General features: G+C 43.8%; 3 protein-coding genes across 3 annotated transcripts; 2 read left to right on the top strand and 1 right to left on the bottom strand.

Annotated features, from left to right (window-relative positions):
- The first annotated feature begins 66 nt into the window (after positions 1 to 66).
- nsun5 (NOP2/Sun RNA methyltransferase 5) lies at positions 67 to 3,364 on the top strand. Its single transcript, XM_062537031.1, has 10 exons — positions 67 to 264; positions 381 to 500; positions 725 to 896; positions 1,081 to 1,189; positions 1,293 to 1,431; positions 1,541 to 1,656; positions 1,827 to 2,005; positions 2,314 to 2,542; positions 2,722 to 2,877; positions 2,978 to 3,364. Exons 1-10 carry the CDS (start codon positions 172 to 174, stop codon positions 3,192 to 3,194), a joined length of 1,530 nt encoding a protein of 509 aa, XP_062393015.1. The 5' UTR covers positions 67 to 171; the 3' UTR covers positions 3,195 to 3,364.
- A 2,056-nt stretch (positions 3,365 to 5,420) lies between these two features.
- pom121 (POM121 transmembrane nucleoporin) lies at positions 5,421 to 13,618 on the bottom strand. The gene is made up of 13 exons (XM_062537030.1): positions 13,126 to 13,618; positions 12,714 to 12,920; positions 12,226 to 12,390; positions 11,953 to 12,033; positions 11,615 to 11,774; positions 10,778 to 10,869; positions 10,492 to 10,568; positions 10,240 to 10,364; positions 10,012 to 10,111; positions 9,269 to 9,766; positions 7,246 to 8,781; positions 6,803 to 6,910; positions 5,421 to 6,499 (listed from the first exon to the last, which is right to left on the bottom strand). The coding sequence occupies exons 1-13, from the start codon at positions 13,590 to 13,592 to the stop codon at positions 6,402 to 6,404; spliced, it is 3,714 nt and encodes a 1,237-aa protein (XP_062393014.1). The 5' UTR covers positions 13,593 to 13,618; the 3' UTR covers positions 5,421 to 6,401.
- A 653-nt stretch (positions 13,619 to 14,271) lies between these two features.
- LOC134080527 (heat shock 70 kDa protein 4-like) lies at positions 14,272 to 26,012 on the top strand. The gene is made up of 19 exons (XM_062537025.1): positions 14,272 to 14,582; positions 15,910 to 15,967; positions 16,124 to 16,264; positions 16,632 to 16,754; positions 16,873 to 16,972; positions 17,250 to 17,383; positions 17,740 to 17,984; positions 18,435 to 18,511; positions 18,773 to 18,924; positions 19,316 to 19,425; positions 19,616 to 19,755; positions 20,647 to 20,828; positions 21,179 to 21,265; positions 21,409 to 21,561; positions 23,042 to 23,167; positions 23,515 to 23,622; positions 23,712 to 23,831; positions 23,951 to 24,112; positions 24,696 to 26,012. The coding sequence occupies exons 1-19, from the start codon at positions 14,476 to 14,478 to the stop codon at positions 24,894 to 24,896; spliced, it is 2,526 nt and encodes an 841-aa protein (XP_062393009.1). The 5' UTR covers positions 14,272 to 14,475; the 3' UTR covers positions 24,897 to 26,012.
- The last annotated feature ends 198 nt before the right edge of the window (positions 26,013 to 26,210 follow it).

Genomic DNA, 26,210 nt, shown 5'->3' with positions numbered 1-26,210 from the left:
TGTGTCTGACGTAAACCATTACAAATGCTTACAGCAGCCGTAAAGAAAATTATCCTTATGCTCAAACGTGGGCTGTTTGAGTAGATGGGACAGATCGGAGTTGGGGTATTTTTCATGTTAATGAAATTATAAATAATCGATTCAATTAGCCTTAGTGTGTAGTTAATTAACATGGCGTTGTATAACAAAGCAGCAGATATTCTTGATAAAGTTGAACAGAAACGAGGAGCTGTAAAGACTTTGGTTTACGACAGTAAGTTTCAGGTATGTTCTGCTGACTTTTACATCCCAAGTTTGTATACTACTCCTGTATGGTGTTTATGTGTTAAGGTCATTTAACTTGTTCACAAGCATTTTCTGTGTATTCTTTCCCGTCTTAGAACATCAAGCAGCTCTTTGCTCTGGTATGCGAGACACAGAAGTATTCAACAGTATTACAGGAGATCATTGACACTACCAAGCTGCTCAAAGAAACCAAGCTCCGAATCAATCTCGCAAAGGTATCTTGAATGCTTTGGTTGCTGAATCAACATCGATGAAAACAATTATGGAAACCATACTTGATACAATTTAGTGTACCATTGTACGGTTAAATAGCAGCATCTACTTCCCATATCATGGTTTTATTTTGACACAATCAACTCTCTCTGTCTGCATAATTACCTGCAAGCACAATTTGGAATATATCCAGCATGCTATCAATACAAACCTGCACATTCCCTAGGTTCTTGTGTATGACCTGCTCTTCGGACAAGGCTTAAAATGTGGGGGACACTTTAAGACACTGATGATGAAGCATCGATCACGTCTGCAAGCTGCTCTGGCTAGAATGAAGGTGAAACAGAAAGTCTGCCGCAATGAGGACCTCCTTCCTGCCGATGTGAGGAAGGGAGCTGGTAAGTGAACAAACAATTTTTTTAAGAAGGTTAAACATTAAGTGCTACACACACAAGACCTGAAATGCTTCAAACGGAGACACTTGACTTGATCGATGATCCATATGTAGAGGACATGTAGATATTGTGCACACCCGAAGACTTTAAAGTTAGAGCTATGATTGATTTCTATCCGTCCCCACAGGAGATCAACTGCCACGGTATGTGCGAGTGAACACCCTGAAGACCACAGTGGATGATGTCATTGACTATATGAAAAGAGAGGGCTTCTCCTATCAGGGCCATGCAAATGAGTGAGTCAGTAATATAAGCTGTGTGTAAATTGCCTATTAGACTGAATAAATCAGATGTTGGTCAGATGATCAGTAGTTATAAACATATGACATTTATCTACAGGATTCAGGATTTGTGCAGACTCTCTGACAAAGCATTCATCAGTGATCTTCACCTACCAAACCTACTGGTTTTCTCTGCAAAAACAGACTTCCATGACCACTTTCTGTATAAAGCTGGGCATGTTATTCTTCAAGACAAGGTACAGTATATAACCTGTTTGTTGTACCTATATGATTATTGTCTCAATGTATTGTCATCTCTTATGTACCACAGTTTGTTACAGCAGTTGTTATTGACCACTGTTGCAGGCTAGCTGTCTGCCAGCATTTCTTCTCAACCCCCCTGCTGGGAGCCATGTTATTGATGCCTGTGCTGCGCCAGGGAACAAGACCAGTCACCTCGCTGCACTCATGAACAACAAGGGGTATGCAAGCACAATATCCATACTACACTATATTAACTATATTCTACATGATATTCAGCTGGATACATGACATGGATGCAAAAGCTTGCAGTGCTTCAGTTGTTTGTTGGGCTGGGAGTGAGTTCGGAGGAGTGAGTTTTATTGAGCCTTTGTGTGATCCATCTGTTCAGGAAGCTATTTGCCTTTGACCTTGATGCCAAGCGCTTGTCCACCATGAGCACCCTACTACTCAGAGCTGGAGTCACATGTCAACAGTTGGCCAATCAAGACTTTCTGAAGGTGGACCCACAGAGCGCAGAATACAAAGACGTGAAGTACATTCTGTTGGATCCTTCATGCAGTGGATCAGGTGCAGTAAAGCATAACCTCATGACTTACGACGTTGTATTATATTTGGTCTGTGTTGTATAGCTTGAGCTCAATGTCTGCGTGCCAGTACCACCAAGACTCTCACTCTCACTCAACCATCTTCAAATGTGGTTTTGATCTCGTCTGATCAAATGTTTCATTATTAGTACATTTGGTGATTGCCTACTCAATTCTGGATGAGGCTCTTGCAGTGCTGAACACACTAAAGACAATACCCCAAACACCTCTTCAGTCTTGCATACAAAAGGAGAAGTGTTGACTTTTGGATGTTCTTCTATTATCCTGCAGGAATGGTATGCCTGCGTGATGAAAGCTCCATGCTGCCAGAGGAGCAGGCTCAGGCAGAGGCGAAGGAAGCCAGTCGGCTGCAGGCTCTGTCTGCGTTCCAGCAGCGCTGCCTGACCCACGCCCTTCAGTTCCCACAGGTGCAGCGCGTCGTCTACTCCACCTGCTCCATACACACAGAGGAGAACGAACAGGTGGTCGCTGCCTGCCTTCAACAAAACCCTGCTTTCAGGTATGTTCACTGGGTCAGTGTTAACTGTTAACTATTTGTTAACTAACTAACTACCGTAACTAACTGTTAACTATTATATTGTTCAGGTTTGGAGAATTTAGATATACTGTTATGTTGAACAAAAGTGGGCAGTTTCACACTTGGTGTTCTGACAATGAATGTCCCTCCACACTCTGTAGGTTGGTGAAGCTTTTCCCACAGTGGCCTGAGCGAGGACTTTCTCCGCACACTCAATGTCTGCGTGCCAGCACCGCCAAGACTCTCACTCATGGCTTCTTTGTTGCCATGTTTGAACGACAAGCTCCTGGAAGTCAAGCCATGAACCAGCAAATTCTGTATGTTGTCATTTATGATGAAATATCAATGCAAACTGTATTATGGTTGGATATAGTAATGTGCTGTTGCTAATATAACACCAATTTTCTGTTGATGTAGCCCTTCCCCAACGGTGGTTCCACCTGATGGTGGTTCTCTCAAAGCAAAGGAGGATGTTGGCTCTGTCAAGGCAGAGGAGGATGTTGGTTCTGTCAAGGCAGAGGAGGATGTTGAGGAGGAGCTTTGTTCCCCAGTGGAGGAGCAGCAGAACCCCTCAAGTAAGAAGCGCAAGAGGAAGCGGAACAGGAACAGGAAAAAGCAAAAGACAACACAGTGACTGTTTTGCACTGCAGGACTGGCTGTGCAGTGATCATTTATGGGCCTATTCTAGGACTTATGTACTGTCAATGTTTAGAAGTACTGAGCCCAGTATGCTTCTGAAATTTTTTGATGTAATGCGTTTATATGTTCCTGTTTTTATGACCCCATAAACAAATGTTTTCTCCATTGGTGCATGTGTATTGATGCACCTGTATGGTACCTGTTCAAGACCCCCCCTATTTATTATTTCAGAGTCCTCAGTAATTCTAAGAGGAAAAATGTGTGAACTTTGACTACTACTGACATTCAATGGTCTTAACTTTCTCAATATAAAGTCATGACCTGCTCTACAAGCATGTCTTTAAATGTTATAACTGGGTTGAGAGATTAAGTCTTCCCTTCTCCAACTAGTCCAGTGGCTTAATGAAAATACTGTTACCGAGGTGATAAAAGCACCACATTTTGCATGGTGTTTCCTTAGGGCCTATAGTGTAATTCTGGCCTAAAAGCCCTCGGGAAAAAACTTTGTAACATGACATATTAGAGATATATCATTATCAATGAAATATGCTTAAAAACAGAGCGATTTTCAAGTTCTTGCACAATGCCTTTGAAGTGAGTGTTAATGAATTAAATAGGACAGTTTAGGACAAACTTACCCTTAACAAAAACACTCCTTAGTGAGGCCACCCTCCCTTTGGCTTCTTTCCCTGGCGCCACTCAATAAAGGTTGAGTAGGGGGGAAATGGATTTCCATCGTGGTCCATTTTGGAATCAACAACTTTCACATCACTTCCCTGAATCCTCCCCTTCAATTCACTGTAGCCTACCACAGCAAACTTCCTCTCCATATTCTGAAAAGATAATTCACTTACTTCTGGTTGATGCAATCCTTGGATCCTCTGACTGACGTGATGACGGAGGACCACACTGGCACGGCATCAGTGATTGATTCAAAAGCTTGGCAAGATCTCGTAGAGTTTTGCCAGATTTGGAAATGCTTATCCGCTGTAGTTGTTCCTTCGGGCTATGAACAGAGGTGTCAAAAGTATTCACATTCATTACTCAAGCAGAAGAAAATATACTGGGGTTAAAAACGACTTCTGTAGAAGTGGAAGTGTCAACTCAAACTTTGTACTTAAGTAAAAGTATAAAAGTACTGCTTTTAAAACTATTTAAAGTATAAAAGTAAAAGTAATGTAAGGGGGAAAATGCCATTAAGGACAAATGTTTAGGCCACGCCACAGGGGCCGATAGTGCACTAGCCCACCCCATAATGACTATAATGATATATTAAAATGTTAATGTTAGAAAAACTTGGGATGCACTGGCTACCTGTTTCAGCCGTATATACTGTAAACCCATTGAACATGAACACATTCTAGTAACAATGCAGATACAATATGTGTACTACTGAGCATAAACATGTGTTTCATGGAACGGAAGATATGACTAGTTGCTTAAGTATTAATGGTGCAAAAAGTAAAACTTCAGAAGCATGTTATCAATAACCTTTATTAGAATGTAAATGTACATCCAAGATTAACTGCAGGAATTTGTGAGGGCTACAGATGCAAGATAACAAAACTGGACAAGAAAATTGGTATTCCCAGGGCAGTCTTAGTATACCCTTGTATGGTTGTCTATGCAGTACATTAGTGCTGTCAAAATTCATGATTAATCCAGGTGATTATTCAAGAAAAACTTGGTTTGTTTGGATGTACATTTACATTCTAATAAAGGTTATTGATAACATGCTTCTGAAGTTTTACTTTTTGCACTATTAATACTTAAGCAACTAGTCATATCTTCCATTCCATGAAACACATGTTTATGCTCAGTAGTACACATATTGTATCTGCATTGTTACTAGAATGCGTTCATGTTCAATGGGTTTACAGTATAAACGGCTGAAACAGGTAGCAAGTGCATCCCAAGTTTTTCAACATTAACATTTTAATATATCATTATAGTCATTATGGGGTGGGCTAGTGCACTATCGGCCCCTGTGGCGTGGCCTAAACTTTTGTCCTTAATGGCATTTTCCCCCTTACATTACTTTTACGTTAAGTAGTTTTAAAACCGGTACTTTTATACTTTTACTTAAGTACAAAGTTTGAGTTGATACTTCCACTTCTACAGAAGTCGTTTCTAACCCTAGTTTCTTTACTTCTACTGGAGTAATGAATGTGAATACTGTTGACACCTCTGCCGTTAAAAGTTTGCACTGCATGCCCATTCATTTTCTTATAAATACAATACTTTATTATGTTGAGCCAATAGAGTCTGCAACAAATGCACATGAAGATATAACAGATAAAACAAGGTGTGCTGGCATTTTTTTTTTTTTTTTTTTTTAATAAAATGGCATGTGGGGTAGCTAGTAGGAACACAAAAATCAACACGGGAATAGCTCAGTCCAGTCATTTCACATGTAAAGTGCCAATGATGTGCCATGTTTCATCCACACATAAATACACTGACTTGGTTATATTGTATATACCTTTGGATTTTCATTCTTGGACCTGAGGAAAAACAATGATTTTGACTCAATTTCTATTACAACATCTGCACTTTCGCGTAGATTTTCAAGTGCCTATTAGTTACCTCACATACAGATTTTAATCCTGTGAAAATGACCTAAAAACACAACCTCCCCTTGTTTAATCTTGAAATTGTCAAGCCCATTACATGGAGAGCTCAGATATCGGTACAACATTAATAAAATGTTTATGGTTTCGGTTATGGCTATTCGGCAGATGCCTTTGTCCAAAGCGACATACCAATAAAAACAATGAACAATTTCTAAGTTGGTCAGACTACAGTACACATACCCACATATATGTGTACCATCTCCAGCTTTTTATAGTAAACTACCATCCCCACACATAAATAATTTTCCACTTCGAGAAATTCACACAGCATAGGTTGGAAAAAAAACTTTATACACACTTTATTGAGGAAAAACAATTTCATGGTAAAATTAGACACTAAAAACAAAAACAATAAAATAATACATACAATGCAAAGTAATGAAACTCAAATTCCTCATCTTAAGTATTTCAGTTTTTTGTTTTTTTTCCAAGTACAAAAAAGGGACTCATTTTAAACCTATCATATATTTACTCAGTACAGCCATGGCTGCAGCAACCACAGCGGTTGCAGTAGCAGAAACAGTCCATTGGGGGGCGCAGTGCTGCTGAGGGGCCCCAGTGGTGAGGGGCTACTTCTTCCTCACATGCATCCTACGAGCTTGCAGCCTCTGGCGAGCAGAGGGTTTGGAGCCAGCGCCGATGGAGAAGCTTCCCATAGGAGTGCCACCTAGAGGAGACAGAGGACACGGAATCCTTAGGATAGGGGACATTTGCTTTCCTTCAACATAAAATAAGCCAACGTTTTTTCTTTTGTTTTATCTTTTTTCCATAAAATTCAACAACAGAAATAAAACCTCTCCTGGACCTAATGGAAAGCAACTTTTTCCAGTTAAATGCCTTCAAATGCAAATAGCAAGAAAACTACAGAAAGTGGATCCGATATAGAGGCTTTTGGAGGCTAAAACGGCCAACCTTGCTTGAAGCACCCTAAAAGATGATGTCCACCTGTGGAAAGAAAATAAGTACATACCGAAAGGAGAGCCTGTCTGTGCGTTGAAGCCCTGTGCTTGGGGTGCCGGGGGTGAACCAAAGGCCATGGATCCTCCGGCCGCCGGCGGATTGAATGGTGTGGATGTCGCTGAGAGACAGAAGGAAAAAAAAACAAGACAATGAGACAATGCCCTACACATGCCTTCCATCTCTATACTGTCAACAACATTCATCCTCCAAGTCGGAGGCCTCAAAGCATTTCTTTTACGATGCCTGTTTAACAGAGGCATAGAAACCGAAAGTTGCTGAAAGAACCCTTCCTTCTTAACAGAATATATTATAAATACAGACACACAAATAAATATGTACTACACAGACAGTACAAACACACACACACACATACATATATATATATATATATCTTCTCTATAAGGCATATGGTAGGAAAACAGACATATAGCCACATCATCTGTTCCACTTTACCAAGAAAGTTGGTTGCATTGCCTCCAAATGCGAATGAGGGTGTCTGAGACTGAGGTGTGCCGAAGTTGAAGCCGCCCGTGTTGGGGTTGGCGGCGGGGGTTGCCGTGGCGTTCTGCGCCGGCTGGCCGAATGTGAAGGTGGGGTTTGCCGCCGCGAGGGGGGCTGCAGTCTGAGTGGAGGGGGTCCCGAAGGTCGGGACAGCAGGGGTGGAGGTGGTGGTGGTGGCGGCCGAGGCGGCAGCGCCCGCACCCCCGAACGTGAAGCCCGACGCTGCGCTTCCGGCGCTGCTGCCGAACATCGACTGCCCGCCCGCGCCGAAAGCGGGCGCCGGCGTGGCCGAGGCACCCACGGCAGTGGCACCCCCGGCACCTCCGAACCCGAACGGAGACGCCGTGTTGGCGGCCGACGCCCCTGCCGCCGGCGCTGCCGTGCCCCCGAACGTGAAGGGCTTGCCACCAGGCGCCTGGGTGGCACTGCTGAAGGACGACGCCCCAAACACAGACGCTGCCGGGGTGGTGGTGGTGGCGGCGGAGGAAGAGGCGGGCGCGGCCGCGGGGTTAGCGCTCGTCATGCCAAACCCTCCGAAGGGAGCCGGCGCGGAGCTCTGAGCCCCCGACGGCTGGCCGAACGAGAAGCCGCCCTGAGGAGCCGCGGGCTGGGTGGAGGCGGCGGCGGGTGCCGGTGGCAGGACCCCGCCAAACTGGAAGCCGGCAGACCCGGCGGTGGAGACGGATGCCGCTGCTGGTGCTGCGCCACCGACGGCGGTGGTGGTGGAGGTGGCGGAGGGGCCTCCGAATTGGAATGTGTTGGCGGGCGGAGCGGCGGTTGCCGGCGGCGCGGCCGCGCCCCAGCTGCCGAACAGAGACTTGGCCGGCGTGGCGGTCGCGGTGCTGGCGGCGGTGGACGCCGGAGCCGGCTGGCTGGCGGTGAGCCCTCCGAACAGACCGGTGCTTCCGCCGCCCGCCACCGTCGGTGCTGCCGCCGCTGCTGCTGCCGGAGCCGCCGTTGTCGCCGGGGCCGCCATCTGGCCGAAAACGTTGCCGCTGTTCGCGCTGCCGAAGATGTTGGTGAAGGTGGGGACAGCAGGCTTGCTCTCTTGCGCCGACACCGCGGCAGGGGCCGTGGTGGACGCTCCAAAGATGGGCTTGAAGCCAGAGGTGGGCAGAGCGCTTGACGTGGTGGTGCCAAAGAGGCTGATGCCAGATGAGGCAGCCACTGCCGCCGCCATCGTTGTCTGTGCTAAGGATGAGGATGACGATAATGAGGAAGAGGAACTGGCCGGGGGGGCCGTGGAGGCGAGGGTCGCCGTCGGCTTGACCAGCCCGAACAGGCTCGCTCCGCTTGTGGACACCTGCAGGGGCTGACTCAGGACCTGGGCGAAGGCCGAGTTCATGTTGGGGGTCGGGCGCACGGCCCCGGGGTAGGCTGGTGGTGGGGCACTCGCGCTGGGCTCAGACTTCACAGGGCCCGCACTCTGAGCAGCGGGCGTCAGCACGGCAGTAGTCATCACAGCAGCTGGTGTGGGCAAGGTGGCACCTGAGAGCAGAGGGAACACCGATAAGAGCACAACACTAAACACACAATAGACATGTCAACATGAGCAGTAGGGCTACAACAATTCATTAATGAATAGTTGATCGGTAACTATTTTGATAATCGATCAACGGGTTGGTGTCATTTTTAAGGAAAATGCATGAAAACTATGATCGTGGCTTTTTGAACTTGAATATTTTCAGCTTTATTTACAGAAAATAATCAGCAGATTAGAATATTTAATATGAAAATAATCGTTAGCTGCAGCCCTAATGAACAGCCATAAAAAAAAAGCATATATTTTGACTGAAACAGTCTAGACTGACTGCAGGCTCAGGAGGATCTTCCCCTACTGAAATGTCCTTGGCTAATCTTAGCTAGACAACCTCTGAGACCAATCACTCCAATGAACTTCATAAATGTACGTCCATCCCATTCATATTCAAACAACTGAAATGTTAAAAAAAAAAAACACGTAATCAGCGCAGACCTGCAATGGTGGTTCCAAACGCAGGCGACCTCATGGCCTTCAGGCTCTCCAGTAGGGGGTTGGGCTGGCTCGCCGCAGCAGCAGAGGTGGGGAGAGAGGTTACGGGGAGCCCCAGCGAGGAGGAGGAGGTGGTGGTAGTGGAGGAGGAGTAGGGAGGCGGCAGGCCAGCAGGAGCCCCAAGAGTGGTGGCGGTGGCAGGGGCAGGGGCAGGGGCAAGGGTAGGAGCAGGAGCAGGGGCAGGGGCAAGGGCAAGGGTAGGAGTGATCCCCAGGACAGAGGATGCGGCGGGAGCCACTGAGGGCAGGGTGAGGGTGGGAGCGGAGGTTGTGATGGAGCTCAGTGAAGGAGCCGCGGCGGCTGGAGTGCTCTCGCTGGTGGCGGTGGCGGCGGCTGGGGCAGCAGTGGCAGCCGTGGTGGAGATGGAGGTGGAGGTGGAGAAGAGGGAGATGGAGGCCGCTGTGGTTGCGGGTGCAGGTTCAGGTGCAGGCTTCTCTGGTTCTGTGAACAGAACACAAATATGCATCACACAACAGTAGAAAAGGTGATATATTCAACAGTTTACACCTATACGAATGTGATGACAAAATGACGGAACTCCTGTTTATTCGGAGCAGTGACCAGAGATAATTTTGGCCTGCCACTGTAGGCCACTGGTACTGTACATCTCTGACCAGGTATGTGACGTGTTGTGTTGTGAAATCAAGCGCATTTCAGAGAGCAGACAGACACTGTGCTCAACTTACCAGGTTCTTCCAGGAGCTTCTGAATCTGAGAGAGATTGGCTTTTCTCTCCCTGTCCAAATCCTCAACTGTGATGGTATAGCCAAGCTCAGGTGGAGGAGGCTATGTAGGAAAAACATTATTACAGTCGTCTTAATCGATACACATTGGTCTGACTTATTAAAAAGCAAGAGAGTGTGGTGGAGAACTGAATGTGTATACAGACAAGGTCAGGCAAAGGCTTCGCTCACCAGAGGAATCTGTCCGTCTTTGTTGTGCGACACGAGTGGAATCTTGCGCCTACGCTGGGAGCCAGGGTCCTTTGAGTTAGCGGCGGCCAAAGACTTGGGAGTTTCGGGGGCAGGTTTGGACTCCTCTGTGAACAGGTAAAAACACTAACAGTCATCTCCTAATCCAATATGCCAACAGGTTAAAGAGACAGATGGTACTTCTACGGGACATGTGGAGTGTTTATGGGCTATAAAACATGAAACGTAAGTTACTTGCGGCCGGAGACGAATCCGAGGCATTCTTGTCAGATTTTCCAAAAGACAAACTTGGTGAATCGGTGGTCTCATCCCTGTAGCACAAACAAGAAGACGGAGCAGGAGTTTTACACCACCACGTGCACTACAAACGCACTAAAGAATACACAACTGAGAAGGATGTACACACATTTCATTTTTTTTTAATTAGGTTGTCATGTCGGTGATCGCTGCCTCAACAGTAGAAGCAACTACAGATCATAAGTCAAAAAGACAACTGTGTAGGAAGCAGTTAGACATCTACCTGAGCTTTTTGGCTGCCCTCACTGGGGTCTGAGGGCGTGGGGAGCCCAGGCTTGTTGAAGGGGACTGACTGGAGCTGGACAGAGCCTTACGCTGAAAACAAGAAGCATGCATAACCTTTTAATAAACAACCACCTTTCTGTTATCAGAACCTGAGGAGGATAAGCTAAATATCTTAATAGCAAACATAAAAAATAAAAAAAAATAATGTAATTAGCTAATATCACAATATAATTCTCCCAGTTGGATGCTGTATGATGATGGTGGAACTGTATGTTATACAATTCCCATGTGATTTACTCTCCTCAATCAAGTTCACGCACCCCTTCACTCACTATTACACACAGGCTTCCTCAAGCATGGAACTGATGCATTTCACTTGCACTAAAATCAGCAGAACTGGCTACACCAGACATGAGAGTGACACATACATTCAAAGAAATTACACCAGTCTTCTAAACCTTTTTTTTTACGCTCCATGGTTGGATCCAGTGAAGCCGGGCTGTTGTATCAAATCAGCTTCATAGACTTCTTCCATCTTTGCCCATATAAGGAGATCAGGGTGTTAATTGAAGCTAACTACCTAAGGCAAGTTGCATTGCCGTCTTCACGTACCGAAGATCACAGTATCCACTCAAAGGCAGAGGACAAAACTGTGTAGAGATAAAACGTCTGCATTTCCAATTTCTTTGTCCCCATGAGAGTTTAACAGATGCAAAATCCTCATGTTATTTTCCCATAGAAAAAAACCCCCAAGATACCAGATCTCCTTATTTGGGCAAAGATGGTAGCTTTTTTGTAAGCAAACTTCAGAGGTCTATAGTAGTATCTACTGTACCTTGGAGGCAGCCTGGGAGGAGCTGTAAGAGCTGGTGATGGAGTTACGGGCCCCTGCTGTGCTAGGGCCCCCGGCCGCAGAGCTGATGGAGGATGTGCGCGATCTCTTTGTTGCCGACTCCTCGGCCATCGCACCATTCAGCCATCTCTTCTGACCCGTTCTGAAGGATATGAAGGGATGCGAAGAACAACGAAACAAAACAAAAATAGTCATTACAAATGTAAAAAGATATGTGCAGAATAAGAGGACAGGGTCTATAGGGAGTCTATAGGAAGTAAAGTCAGCATAGAGGGAGCCGTTTATACCATAGACTGTAAAATTAGGATTCATACACTCACCTTGGTACTAGCAGGGATGGAGCTCCATTGGCCAATAGGGGCTCAAGTCCTGAATTGGCGCTCCCACCACTGTCTTGGCGACTAAGGAAGAAGAAAACAATTGTGAGCACGCTAACAAACTACAAGGCAAATGCTACTGTCAACACACACACACACACACAACATTCTCACACACACACACAACATTCTCACACACACACACACACACACACACACACACACACACACAAACACAAACACAAACACACACGTGTCTTCATGGCTTTTCTATACCTTCTTTTCGCATACTGTCCGTCAGTATTATCTCTTTTATCCTCCTTGTCCACCTCTCGTTTGCGGCTTTCTCTCAGCACACTCAGTACGCTCTCTCGAGAGCATGGCTCAGGCTGTCTCTGCAGGCTTTCAGGTGAGGCCACGTGCGAGTTCAAATTGTCAAAGCTGCATACACAAACCATCAACACAACTGGTCATATCAATGTCACAGTACATACAAAACTGACATTACTGATGTCTTGGTCCTTTAAGACAGCCCCTCTCAAACGTCTTTGACCGGAGGCCCGGTCATGTCAGACGTTGGGTCATAGCCACACACTCCCCCCTATCCCTGGCTGAGGATTGGCCCAGAAATCTATATGATATATGAAATCATCATCATCATCATTATTATAAGGCTGTTGTTACATGTCCACATGACATTAAACGTTTCTAGTAGACTGAAGATCACTGTACTGCATATTACTGTGCTGACAGATCCTACTTACAAAGCAGATATGTTTGGGTGGCTTTCTGGTTTCGCTATCCTGACAGCGCTTTGGACAACAGCAGCGTTTCGCGGCTTGAGAATACTCTTCTGGTGGAAGCGATCCCACGGTTGAGGTAGAACCCCAAAGGATGTGGTTGTCGCCTGATGGACAGTGTAATGTCGTCCTGCTGGGGAGACAATGCGCGGTGGGCTCTCCAAAGCACCCCTGGCAACAGAAAAACAAGGCATCCGGGTAAGATGAAATAGGTAGCTAACTTTTACACGTGCTGTTGGGTCATTTCGACTGACAATTATAACTTTCATCAGTAACGTAAACACAGTCCCCTTGTGCTTACGTTATTTGGCAGTTTAAGTTATTCCATTTTCAACTAGACTTCAGAAAAAAATGGTAAAAAAATTACGTAACTTACCCATATGATAGCCTCTTTTTCAGGGGAGTTAAACGAGTTTTTCCATAAAATCTCGACGGGCTGGGCTCAGGTCGATCCATGTATGTATGTCGCGGGTAAAACGAACAGTTGAAAGAAGCATCCGGATAATGCAGTGAAGTTTCAGAGAGCCTTTCGTTGCTCAAAACAGCATTATTCGCGGGAGAAAGAGTTCTGTTTCTTCGCCTGCCTGTCGATTCTCTACTAATGCTCCACCCGCGTAACCAGTTAAGAAAAGCCGCTGGAATTGTCAAACCATGGCGTGGATTAAGGCCTAATCTTGAGAGAAAGGGAAAATCTATCGCGTTGTAGTAGCAACCAACGCCACAAGCACTAATGACAAAAATGTATATATACGTTGGAATACGGGTCAAAATTAGGTACAATATCACAATCACACAAAGTATAATCGCAGTGATCGCTAGCCGCCACTTTACTTTCGGAGACATGGCGGTATGTAGCTGCGCTATCAATGCGCCCGTCGCATCTTTGTCGTCTCGAGATATGATTGGACAACGCAACGTTTCTTCTTCGTTTGGTTCTTAGTTTGATGATTGATTTTCAACTCCCGGTACAGTATCGCCACCCACTGGTAATATTGAAGACTCTGATGTGTTTGGTATGAAATGAAATGAAGGAAAGTGGTCGCGCTCAGATACAACGTTCTTTATAAAATAACATTTAGAATATAATTTTCACAAACTTTTCACAATATGATATTTTCCCCAAAACATAATCTCATTAGGCATAACTAGTTAAGTACAATGTAAGCTAATGAAACGTTGATGATTTACAATAGCCTAATTACAAATATTCCATGAAGGTTATGCGGGTTTTACTAAATACTTTATATGCTTATAAAGAACAGTGAGACCAAAACCGAGGCGCAGCCTAGCAGGCCTATAATGTTCTGCTAAAGTGGTTTATTATGTGTATAGAATATAGATGTATTTATGTTTATGTTTGTTTGGGCAGTTTGATGCATGTATTGTAACTGTCGGGTGAAAATGAGATTTGATCTTTGTTGCGCATCGCAAATTTGCTTACATTCTCCGCCTTTATCGTCACCTCTGCCCGAAAAGTCGAGAGCAATCTAGAACACCTCAAGTCTCGCGATATACGTATGGTATTTGGTGTGAGGGCTAGCCGGTGTGTAATATATGGGTAGTGAACATCGTGGTGGTTTTGGATTATGAATAGAAGTTGACATACATCGGCGAATATTTTGTACGTTATTATTTGACGTTTATTATTGCTTTCTTCATACGTGCTCCCGGTCAACATTGTGAACAGAAGTGTCACAACTTGGTTAACAAAATACCTTAACTAAACATGTCAGTGGTGGGATTTGATGTTGGCTTTCAAAGCTGTTATGTTGCAGTAGCTCGATCCGGGGGAATCGAGACCGTTGCGAATGAATACAGCGACCGATGTACACCGTAAGTAAAACTTTAACATTGCTGTTTATGATCTTATACGTTACCAAGGTATGTATTCGTAGAGTTCAAGCGCATAGAATGCTTTATATGTACAACATTAGTAATGCAAGCTGTAACCATACAGAATTGAGGCCTAACTGTAGAAGATAACTGGTAACAGTTAACCTTCTGTACTGCACACGTGAATGCTGCTGTTATCTCAGCTTGTAACCTGACGTAATGGCCTTTTCTGAAATGATTTGGTAAATGAATGGGTATGAATCGAGGCGTTGGTGTACCTGTAGGGTAACTGAACGCTAATGGCAGATAACTGATTAGCTGGCAATTCTATCCCTTTAACATTGGTATTGCTATGTGGTGTGTTAGCATCATGCTACCGAGTGTATGGCTTAAGCCTGGTGTAGCCTATCATGCAAGTCAAGTGGCGTTCTGTTGAACTGTACTTGTTCAGTCGCTGTGTGACGACGACAGCAGTGGTCTTAGGAATATTCTCGTGATTTCCTTTACTGTCTACGTAACGGTGTAGTATAACTCCCCATGAGTCACAGGAACTGTCCTGTAAATTCTCAGAGATAATCATGCAATAGAGACGCCCAACGTTAAATGCTCAGTAGTCTGAACGGTATCTTCATGGTTGTGGTTGTTGTTTCTAATTGACAGTAATAATTAGTATGATGTTGTGGTTTCGGTTTAGTTTTAATAATCATGTATGTCGCTATCATTAAAAGGTACCCGAATGTTTTGACCATGTTAGAGCGTAATGCTGCTGTGCCCGAATGTTTTGAAACGGAGTGCTTCGAACTTTAACAAAATGTTTCAGACACTCACATAACATTAACATGAGACACACACTAATTGGCACGAGCAAACGGACTTGTTCACTTGTCAAATTGCACCACTGCTGCTTTGACAGTTGTAACAGGTGAACGTCTAAAACACCATAGACTGATGACCGTATAGTGCCATTTTATACTGCAGTGTGCTCTACCAGTTTTACAGTTAGTCTGCATTGCAGTCTTATTACTTAAGTAGATTCAGTTCAAACAAGCTGTTTTAATACTGCCTGAAACTACTGTATTGTTGATTGTTTTAGGATAGCACAGAATTCCACTTTCATGTGTAGCCTAAATGAGTGCATTCATATAATAATAATAATAATAATAATAATCAGGATATTAATAATTACAGTGATATTCTCCTCCACTGATGAAGACAAGGCTTCTGCCTTGTATGTTCACTGTGTATTTGTGCATTGTTGCATTGTGTTGTTTTCAACATGTATTTGTTTGTTTCTTTTCTTTTTTTTTCTTTTTTTTTTTTTTTGCAGCTCGTATGTTTCCTTTGGACCACATAATCGCTCAATAGGCACTGCAGCCAAGAATCAAGTAAGCCTCAACTTGTTATTATCACAGTGTTGACTTGGATGAGTCATTGTGGCCTCAGGTCAACTTATTAAAAGGGTAGGCTAATGATTCTTCCTCACAAAGGAATAATTGCTATGAAGAGTGTTGTTAACATGTAACACACTGCGTCCCTTTCAGGTGGTCACAAACTGCAAAAACACGGTCCAGGCATTCAAGAGATTCCATGGCCGAGCTTTCACCGACCCGTTCATCCAGGCAGCCAAGTCAGGCTTGGCCTACGAACTTGCTCAGATGCCCCAAGGCACAACTGGTGTTAAGGTAAGTTACTTACAACAACAATAACATCTGCTATAAACGCTGAACAAAAGTTAATAGCAAGAATCTCTGATGAAAGTTCTGGAATGTCATGTGAGTGAGTTAAGATGTAAAGCCCTTCATTGAGCCTTGAGTTGCTCTACTGTGAAGGTACAAATTCATAGCTTAATAGATCTTTTTGCCAAGTCACCATTGGTAAATAAAAACGACAGGGGATGTACCAAAGGGCTTTGAGGTGAACAGATCAAAGTGATCAGGAACACAATTATGGAAGAAATAGACATAATAAGACATTAAAATGCATTAAAAGAAGCTCATAATCATTGTGCGTTTGTCTTGTCTGTTTTTTTTTTTTATTCAAACCTAAAAGGTGATGTATATGGAGGAGGAGAAAGTCTTCAGCATTGAGCAGCTCTCCGGCATGCTTCTGACCAAGCTGAAAGAGACAGCTGAGGCTGCAATGAAGAAGCCTGTGGTGGACTGTGTCATCTCTGTACGTAATCCTCTGCTCTCACTCTCGCGCAGTAAGGCCCTAGGCCCTTCGAATGAATCAAAGAGTGTTTTGTTGTCAAGAAGTAGTCACTCTGTGAACTTGTGTGTGTGATTGCCAGGTTCCCAGCTATTTCACGGATGCCGAGAGGAGATCACTGATGGATGCATCACAGATTGCTGGATTGAACTGCCTCAGGCTAATTAATGACACGACAGCAGGTAAACACACTCAGGCCTCGCCCACAAACCCACAGCAACCCACCCAAATATTCAGCTGTACTTGTCTCATCATCTCTTATTCCTTGACACATGAACACATCTTATGTACACATTTTTGTTGGTTCATGTCTTGTTGTCACGGCCACTCCGTTCTGTCTTGTGTAAAGCGCTTTGGCTTGCACTCTGTGCACGTTAAATGCGCTATATAAATAAATTACTTACTTACTTACTTACATTTTATTTGCTGAGTCATTGTCTTCTCTTACGGATTAAACAGTGGCACTTGCCTATGGAATCTACAAGCAAGACCTGCCCAACCCAGAGGAGAAGCCCCGGATAGTGGTGTTTGTGGACCAGGGGCACTGCGGCTTCCAGGTCTCTGTGTGTGCCTTCAACAAAGGAAAGGTCAAGGTGAGGCTGCTCGCTTTGGTTACTCCTCTTCAAATGGTATACAGGGAAGGTATTGAAAAATAATACGTACCTTAAAGAATAGCCTGCATGAAGGTTTGAAAAAGAACAATGAGAAAAATAAAGAAATATGATAGCTAAGCACTTGAACTTTTGATACTGATAATGTATTACCTGTTGTATTTGTTGTTGTTATGCACAATTGAGCAAAGCAAATGCACGAAATGTGTAAAACATTTAGGTAATAGGCCGTGATGCAAAAGTCTCTTGTTACCATAGTCATTTTGGTGATGGAGAGGAGTAATATTTGGTGCATTGAAATGAGATTTGTTCATCATTTGCATTTACAACCCCAATAGGTTCTAGCATCTGCGTTCGACTCTGGCCTCGGAGGGAAAGACTTTGACGACGTTCTGGTGAAGCACTTCAGCGAGGATTTTTCCAAGAGGTACAAGCTGGACGTCCAGTCGAACCCCCGTGCGAGGGTGCGCCTCTCCCAGGAGAGTGAGAAACTGAAGAAGCTGATGAGTGCCAACGCCTCGGACCTGCCCCTCAACGTCGAGTGCTTCATGAATGGCATCGACGTCACCTCCAAACTTAACAGGTCGGTTGCACGGCAATCCTGACAGTAAGCAGTGTAGAGGATGCATTTTCATGTCCCCCCCCTGCGTAGGGAATTATTCTACAGCCTCATCCCAGAATTCTACAGCCTCATCCCAGCTTTGATACTATTGCCAGTTTAACATGCCAGATTCTTTGTTATTGTGGTACTTTGATATACACAAATCTTCATTTTATTTTTAGTGAAGCTGACTTGTTAAGAAAGCTTGTTTCTATTAGAGGGGTGTGTGTGTGTGAGGTCGGGGGGGGGGTGTAATTTCCCTACATATGTACTTAGTGAGCATGTCATTATAAGTGGGTCTGAATGAGTTGTTTGTAGAGCAGCAGCTGTTCGTGTGTGTCTGTGTATGTAAGAACGTAAGCGTGCCCCGTGTGTGTGTGTGTGTGTGTGTGTGTGTGTGTGTAATAATAGTGTCTGACGCCGTTGTTCCAGGGGCCAGTTTGAAGAGCTCAGCGCCGGGCTGTTGGCCAAGGTGGAGGGTCCCCTGCGCAGCGTCATGGAGCAGGCCAGTAAGTAGCAAACCGCAGGGAGCAGCATGCCACAGGCTCCAGCACGTGCCACAGGCAGCCGTGACTGCAGTCTGACCTCTTTACACATACACACACACACACACACCTCATGTGCTCAACCAGCCATATACACACACACACACACACACACACACACACACACCCCATGTGCTCAACCAGCCATATTCACACTTACACACACACACACACACACACTCACACACGCAGCCAGAGTTACACACTCTCATTGATTTCCCCCAGAGCTGAAGAAGGAGGATATCTACGCAGTGGAGCTGGTGGGTGGTGCCTCCAGGATGCCCGCAGTCAAGGAGCGAATCAGCAAATTCTTTGGCAAGGAGCTGAGCACGACACTCAATGCTGACGAGGCCGTGGCCAGAGGCTGTGCACTGCAGGTCTGACCTGCTCATAAATTTACTCGCTCTTGCGCTCTCTCTTTCTCTCTCTCTCTCTCTCTCTCTCTCTCTCTCTCTCTCTCTCTCTCTCTCTTTCTTTCTCTCTCTCCAATACATTTAGGTCCACACACAGAGAGAGAGAGAGAGAGAGAGAGACTTTGAAGCATGAAATAATCTTGCATTTCAATGGATATATTTGTCCATTTTGTTCTGTATTCTGTAGGCTGAATACACCATGTTGTTACATTTTTCCCCTCTTGCTTTTACATTTTCCTTTCCTGCCCTTTTGATGATCCCTTCCTTAATGCCTTTTAAAGCCCTCTGCTGATTCAGTGAAGGTTTATTTTTCAACACCTATCTAATGAAAGTGTTCTCAATCCCACCACCCCAGTGTGCAATCCTTTCCCCGGCCTTCAAAGTCCGGGAGTTCTCCATCACCGATGTGGTCCCCTTCCCCGTCTCTCTCAAATGGAGCTCAGACGGAGGAGAGGAAGCTCTTGGGTAAGGAGCTGAGCCAGCTAATGCATAGGGGACTGATTGATGAGTAGCAATATTTGCGTGTATGAGTACTAGCATGTATGCCAGTCATTTTAGCTGCTGTTTGCGTTGAGACACACAAAGCTATTCATCATGAGTGCACTTTGTGTTTAATGATTTTCAATAACATCACGTATCATTAACCTCTCCCCAGGTCGAATGACTGTGAGGTGTTTCCCAAGAACCATGCGGCACCCTTCTCCAAAGTGCTGACATTTTACCGCAGAGACCCATTCTCCCTGGAGGCGTACTACAATAACCCTAAAGAGCTACCCTACCCAGACCCAACAATAGGTATGTAGAAAAGACTTCACTGCTGAAAAGATTCAAACTCTCTCTCTCTCTCTCTCTCTCTCACACACACACACACACACACACACACACACACACACACACACACACACACACACACACACACACACACATACACACACACACCTGATACCTGGGTCAAAACCCTATCTGATGTTGTTAAATGATGAAACAATGTCATGTTAATAGCTCTTAACATGTAATTGTAAAGTATTTGGCGGTTTCATCCTCTACATTCTACAGTACACATTATCATTCAAATAGTCAGAGAATCCAGAGAAATCTTTGCAAACAGGGATAGAGCTTAAAAACAATATTGGATGGCCGTGATCTTTTGGACCTCAGATGGCACTGAAATAAAACCAGACCTGTTTCTGCAAAGAAAATCATTATATGGGCTCAGGAAAACTGATAAACATTGTCTATGAGCACAGTTTAGTACTCAACTCAGAAATGCTAGTGTGAACTACCATGCAATAGCGTTTTTTATTTATATATTTTATTGATCTTGTTAATGGTCCTGGGCTTCCCCTGGTAACCCAGTGCCATGTTTGCTATCATGATGTAAACTATGAACTGTGGGTAACTCCTTTAGGCAAAGTCTGCACTCTGCGGAATGTGGACTTACAGCAAGTGTCCTGAAGAGACTCAAAATATCTGAGAGCCCTCATGCTCTTGATAATTTGACAGCGGGACAGGCCTAAGACTTCATAGATTTAGCAAGAGCGCACTTCAAAATCCTTGAGTCCCTTTCCCATTGGGATTGGGCTCATACCTCTTAAACTGTTACAATACACCTTCTGTTATTGTTACTTACACCTCCCATCCCTTGAAAACGCCCCTGGTCCAATCTGTCCTTCTATCTTCCCTCAGGCCAGTTTATGGTCCAGAAGGTAGTTCCACAAGCATCTGGCGAGAACGCCAAGGTGAAGGTGAAGGTACGAGTGAACGTGCACGGGATGTTTAGCGTCTCCAGCGCCTCGCTGGTGGAGGTGGTCAAATCCACAGAAGCAGATGAGCCAATGGAGACGGATCCCAACACAAAGGAAGAGGAAGTGAGTGTCTCTGTCTGTCGCGCTCTTTTTCCCTGTGCCATTCCCACAGGACTTCTCAGCCTTGATGGCTGGGTTTGAAAATAACATCTGTTATGTTAATGTTAATGTTAATGTTATGTTAAAATGACATCTACTTTCCTTGATAGTCAAGCCATGTTTTCAGATTTTCTCCTCCATCACACTTGGGATCTGCCATCTTTTTTCTAGGTCTTCATGATGGATCGTTGTGTTTCACAGTGAGGTCCCTAGTTGCAGTATCTATTGTATGCACTGGGCTCACACAGCTGATTTGTGAAAATGTTATTTGTCCTGCCCCTGATCTGAGAGTAATCTCCGCTCTGTTCCTCTAGACAAAGATGCAGGTAGACCAGGGAGAGCAGAAAGCTCAAGGAGAGGGCCAGAGTGCGGATAAAAAATCAGACTCTGAGGACATGGAGGTAAGCCCAGACAGACACTTTGACCTTTGACATTTGACCTAACACCAGACTACTCTGATATCCCGACTGTCTGTGTCATCTTCTGCGCAAGCCTGCACCGACTTTATGAATGCTGTTTGTCTGGTCGTGTCGTCTTATTTTAGACGTCAGAGGAAGGGAAGCAGGAGAAGAAGACTGATCAGCCTCCCTCGAGTAAGAAGGCCAAAGTGAAGACAAAAACTGTGGACCTGCCCATACAGAACAGCCTACACTGGCAACTGTCAACTGACATGCTGAATGGATATGTGGAGAACGAGGTAGAGTTTCTTTTTAGTTTCTGCCAGCAGCGGCCATGGCTGTAGGTTCTATGTTTTTGGGTTGTCCATCTGTCTGTACATATGTTCATAATATATCCGTTCATCCCATTCTTGTTAACACAATTCTTCAAGATTGCCTTGAAGGAATATTTTAAAACTTACAAACAGCAGTACAAATAATCACTTTGACTCGAAGATGAACTGTTTAGAATTTAGGAGTAAAAAGCCAAATAGTGAGGTCTCACATTCTTGTAAACATGATACAGTATATCAGGAATGCCTCAAGGAACTTCTTTCAGATTTAGCACAAATGTTCACTTGAACACAAAGATGAACTGATTAGACTTTGGTGGAAAGGTGTGTTTGACCTCACAAAAATATATGAAGATTGAATCTAGACTGGGTAGCAGAGTCATGCAACCACAGAGCGGCAATTCTAGATTGCTGGAAAGCTTGCATAGTTGCTTTAATCTGAGAATTGACATTTAAGAAAGATTTTCTGAGCCCATATTCACAAAACATTTTATCTTACCATTAGGAGTACTCCTAGATTTTAGCTAGGAGTTTTCTCTTAAAAGTTATTCACAAAGCCTCTCAGACCTACTCTTAGTTAGGAAGAAAGACAACTCCTGAGATAAAGTAAGAGCTCCGTTGCTATGGTTGATGTCATTACTCATGCACAAGCTTGACTGAAGTGACCACCTTGATTGGCTGATGATTTTAACATGGGAATGATGGCAAAAACCTCCCCTACGATGACAAGTGACAAGTGACAGGTCTTAGCTGGTGAGAATGCGTGTGCTACAGTATATCTACTGTTAAGGATGGAAGATGATGAATAAATAGGCCTAGCCTAAATGAGTAAAGAGTCAGACAAAGCAAATAGCCTAGTTGCATATAATAATGAAATAAATTGCGGATTGAATCAGTTTTTTTTTTTTTTTTTTTTTTAATTAATCTGCATGAAAACACGTACATTTGCAAAGAGGAGAAACAATGTAATTTGATTTCCAATGAGACATTACATTTAGTTTACATGCAATGATGTATTTTGTTGTTGGTGGCGTTATTGCGTCCCTTACTTACAATGCGCAATTATTACCTTGCAATTGAGAGCCCCTGTCACCGAATGCTCATTTCAAAACATCGCAACGTGAAATGCCACAAAAAGCGGCTTAGGATTGTTTGTGAATAGGTCTTAGTGAGTTAGGAGTCCTGTCGACTTTTAAGCGGTCCAAGACTTAGGTGCTACTTTTAGGGTTGAAATTCTTGGTTATGAGTGGCATGCCCATTGTTCTTACGAGTTTCTCCTAAATTCCCCAAATAGGAGCTACTTTTAGCCTTCAAATTCTTTGTGAATACGGTCCTAGACCTTCATTTAAAGATCTGGGTGTTACTTTTGATATTTTCAGTTAAATATGAGACTTGTTTGGCATATTGAGATGGGTTTGTTGTGAAACATGTGTTTGTGCTCTTCTAGGGTAAGATGATCATGCAGGACAAACTGGAGAAGGAGCGAAACGACGCCAAGAACTTTGTGGAGGAGTATGTGTACGAGATGAGAGACAAACTGCACGGATTACTGGAGAAATTTGTCACCGAGGAGGTGGGTTCAGTTGTCAGACAGACTGCATTGTGCAAATGAAGCTGCAGTGTGTGTGTGTGTGTGTGTGTGTGTGTGTGTGTGTGTGTTGTGTTAGGGGGTACTCAACAAAGTAGGATTATGGAGTTAATCCAGATAACTACAGCGACTAAAACCTGAAACTGTACTTAACCTCATGTTCCAGATTTGGGAGTGGGGGGAAGGGGATCTAATTTTGCTCTGTGCTGTGACATTTATGATTTTGATGTCATTGGTTTTAATCTTCCCTTTGTCATATGCATTTGCAGTACAGTGTTTTTAACTGAAATAATGAAGATTCCTTTCCAATTTAACCCTGTGTTTGAATGTAGGAACGAGACTCCTTTTCCTTAAAACTTGAAGACACAGAAAACTGGTTGTATGAGGATGGTGAGGACCAACAGAAACAAGTGTATATTGACAAACTGGCTGAATTAAAGGTAAAAATGTAGATATTGTTCACATCCTGTTAAGGATACAAGATGGTCGAAGTCAACAAAGCGATTCAATTGAATGTTGTCCCCTTCAGAAATTTGGACAGCCCATTGTTGAGCGCTACCAAGAGGCTGAAGAGAGACCAAAATCATTTGACAGACTGGGGAAACTACTACAGCAGTACATGAAAATTGTGGAAGCTTACAAAATGAAGGTAATTACACATACAGCAGACATGCATAATGTACATTTATACAAACAGTCAGACATTCATTTGTCGGTCGTTGTAGCCATAAACAGATGATTAACATGTTGGTAAATGTTGGACCACAGGATGAGAAGTACGACCACTTGGATGAGGCAGACATCACAAAGGTGGACAAGATGGTGAATGAAACCATGATCTGGATGAACAGCAAAATGAACCAGCAGAGCAAACACAGTCTTACCCAGAAGCCTGTTGTCACGGTGAAGGAGATCCAGGCCAAGACAAAGGTACTGCCTCTGCTGCTGCTGCTGCTGCACTATTGAAGATAATGCACTCTTGAAGCAAATCATTGAAGGAAAAGGGCATGTCTCCAGTGCTCTAATTCTTGGTAGAAATCAAAAAGCACGAAGCATTGGTCAGGACAAAATTAATAATTCTGTAATAGTTACAACAGAACACACATAGCTAATGTTACGGTTACGGTTACAGTTACGGTTACGTTGCTTACTGTAGCAGATGCTTTTGTCCAAAGCGACATACAAACAAAAAAATACAATAATTAGATTTAGCAGTTGATCAGACTATAGTTTCGACTAAAGAGAATAGCAACATAAACAATAAACAATATCAAAATAGGCAAAGCTATTGAAAATAAATAATGACTAAATGGGAGAATAGCAGATAAACAATAAAGTCATTCAGTGATTCAATTCAATTAATGTTACTGAGAATCGGTGAATCTGCATGTGTGTGATGCATGTGTGTGATGTAGTATGTTGTTTCTGTCTCCCTCACTTAACGAATGTATGGAATCTTCAATGTGGTTGGTATTGCTTCTTCACCTTTATCCTCCCGCTTCGATCCCCACAGGAACTGTTGGATGTCTGCTCCCCCATCGTCACCAAGCCCAAGCCCAAAGTGGAGCTTCCCAAGGACGACAAGGCGGAGCAGAATGGCCCAGTGAACGGACAGCAGGCCGGCGAGGCCCAGACCGGAAGTCCACAGAAAGGCGGCGCCGCTCAGCCAGGGCCCGAGTCCATGGAGAGCAAGCCCCAAATGGACCTCGATTAAACCTGACGGTGCCCTGCGTGTGAGCACTGGTTCGCCAAGGTCTATGTTTGTGCTTCAACACCTGATGGACTCTTCTGTTCTTCCTGTGCCCCCTGGTCGTTAGGGCATTTCTAGGCTAATTTGCATTCTAGACCTGTCTGTCTACTGTACTGTTTTTCTTTTTTTCCCCCTTTTTTTGTTTTTGTTGTCTATTAAAATTATTTGACAAATATATTCGGTCAAAGTTTAAAACCAAACAGCAAAGACAACATCTATTTTCTGAACGCTTAGTGGATGTAATTATGTCATCATTATGTGGTGAATTTTTTTTGGCATAGTGGGTTGTAGAATGTAGAAACATATTCATGTCAGTTTAAGTTATTTTGATCCCCTCATAGGTATATCCCAAAAAATGTCAAGGTTATGTGTTTGACATTTTTGGGAACGTGAAGACCCTGCTTCACCAGATGAGAAAATAGTGCTGATTTCAGCTGTTTGGTTTTGAAAATCCCTGTAGAATATCCCTGCACCCATCTAATTGTTGCATTTTCATCCTAGAAAAATAAGAATGGGCTGAATTTAACTGTGGATTTACAGATGCATATTCCTTAAAAAAAAAGAAGAAGAAAATCATGATATATTTCTTGCTTGGCAAAGCAGCTGGCAGAATTGTGGCTCAGTGTAGTTCTAGAATACTTGCAACCCCCATGTTCCAAAATGGTCATAAGCCCACTAGATAATCATGAAGATACTGTCTAATGTATCTATTATAGTACATACATGTGGAGATTGAGTTCACAACATGAAGACTTGTGTTTTCTGATCTCAAGCTGCCTCCACACACTATATGTAAATATGGGATGCTAGGTAAAGTTTTAATGACAGATTTTCAGTGATGAGATGGTGAGGTTATGTGCAAGCCAAGCTTGTTTGTCTAAATTATAGTGTTGTAAGATATGTATTTTAGTGTCACATTTATAAACAAATCACTCTATGTTGAAGCAGACCTTGGTCACTGTTATGCAGTATTTCAGTGTTAAGTAAAGGAAAACAACCTCCAGGGCTGGACTTGACATTTTTTTTCTACTCTGTATCACTGCTCAACAAATAAAAGACACCTTTTTTGGTGTACAGTCACATAGCAACCTGAATTCTGCTTTCTGAGGAACGACCCATACCTTTTAGGACAGGATATTCAGAGATTCTGACTTCTTCCTTTCCTTATTCAATCTTTGATTGATTTGGATAAGAAAGTCAAGACAAGTTGAACTTTTCCAGTAGTAGTTGTAGGTCTATACGTTTCTGTACCCTTGGTAAAGAGGCAGCGTGAGTCTT

This window comes from Sardina pilchardus, chromosome 5 (assembly GCF_963854185.1).
Source record: "Sardina pilchardus chromosome 5, fSarPil1.1, whole genome shotgun sequence".
NCBI classification, from domain to species: domain Eukaryota; kingdom Metazoa; phylum Chordata; class Actinopteri; order Clupeiformes; family Clupeidae; genus Sardina; species Sardina pilchardus.
Note: the sequence above shows the minus strand (reverse complement) of the source record. Positions and strands in the feature narration are given on the sequence as shown.

Coding starts and splice junctions, on each gene's coding strand:
- nsun5 (XM_062537031.1), top strand. CDS start 172: ATGGCGTTGTATAACAAAGCAGCAGATATTCTTGATAAAGTTGAACAG. Junction 1,657..1,826: donor GCACTCATGAACAACAAGGG/GTATGCAAGCAC, acceptor CCATCTGTTCAG/GAAGCTATTTGCCTTTGACC. Junction 2,878..2,977: donor GCCATGAACCAGCAAATTCT/GTATGTTGTCAT, acceptor CTGTTGATGTAG/CCCTTCCCCAACGGTGGTTC.
- pom121 (XM_062537030.1), bottom strand. CDS start 13,592: ATGTCTCCGAAAGTAAAGTGGCGGCTAGCGATCACTGCGATTATACTT. Junction 12,034..12,225: donor GGACAGTATGCGAAAAGAAG/GTATAGAAAAGC, acceptor CTTCTTCCTTAG/TCGCCAAGACAGTGGTGGGA. Junction 10,112..10,239: donor AAGACGGACAGATTCCTCTG/GTGAGCGAAGCC, acceptor TTTCCTACATAG/CCTCCTCCACCTGAGCTTGG.
- LOC134080527 (XM_062537025.1), top strand. CDS start 14,476: ATGTCAGTGGTGGGATTTGATGTTGGCTTTCAAAGCTGTTATGTTGCA. Junction 18,512..18,772: donor CAGCGTCATGGAGCAGGCCA/GTAAGTAGCAAA, acceptor GATTTCCCCCAG/AGCTGAAGAAGGAGGATATC. Junction 23,623..23,711: donor ACAAACTGGCTGAATTAAAG/GTAAAAATGTAG, acceptor TGTCCCCTTCAG/AAATTTGGACAGCCCATTGT.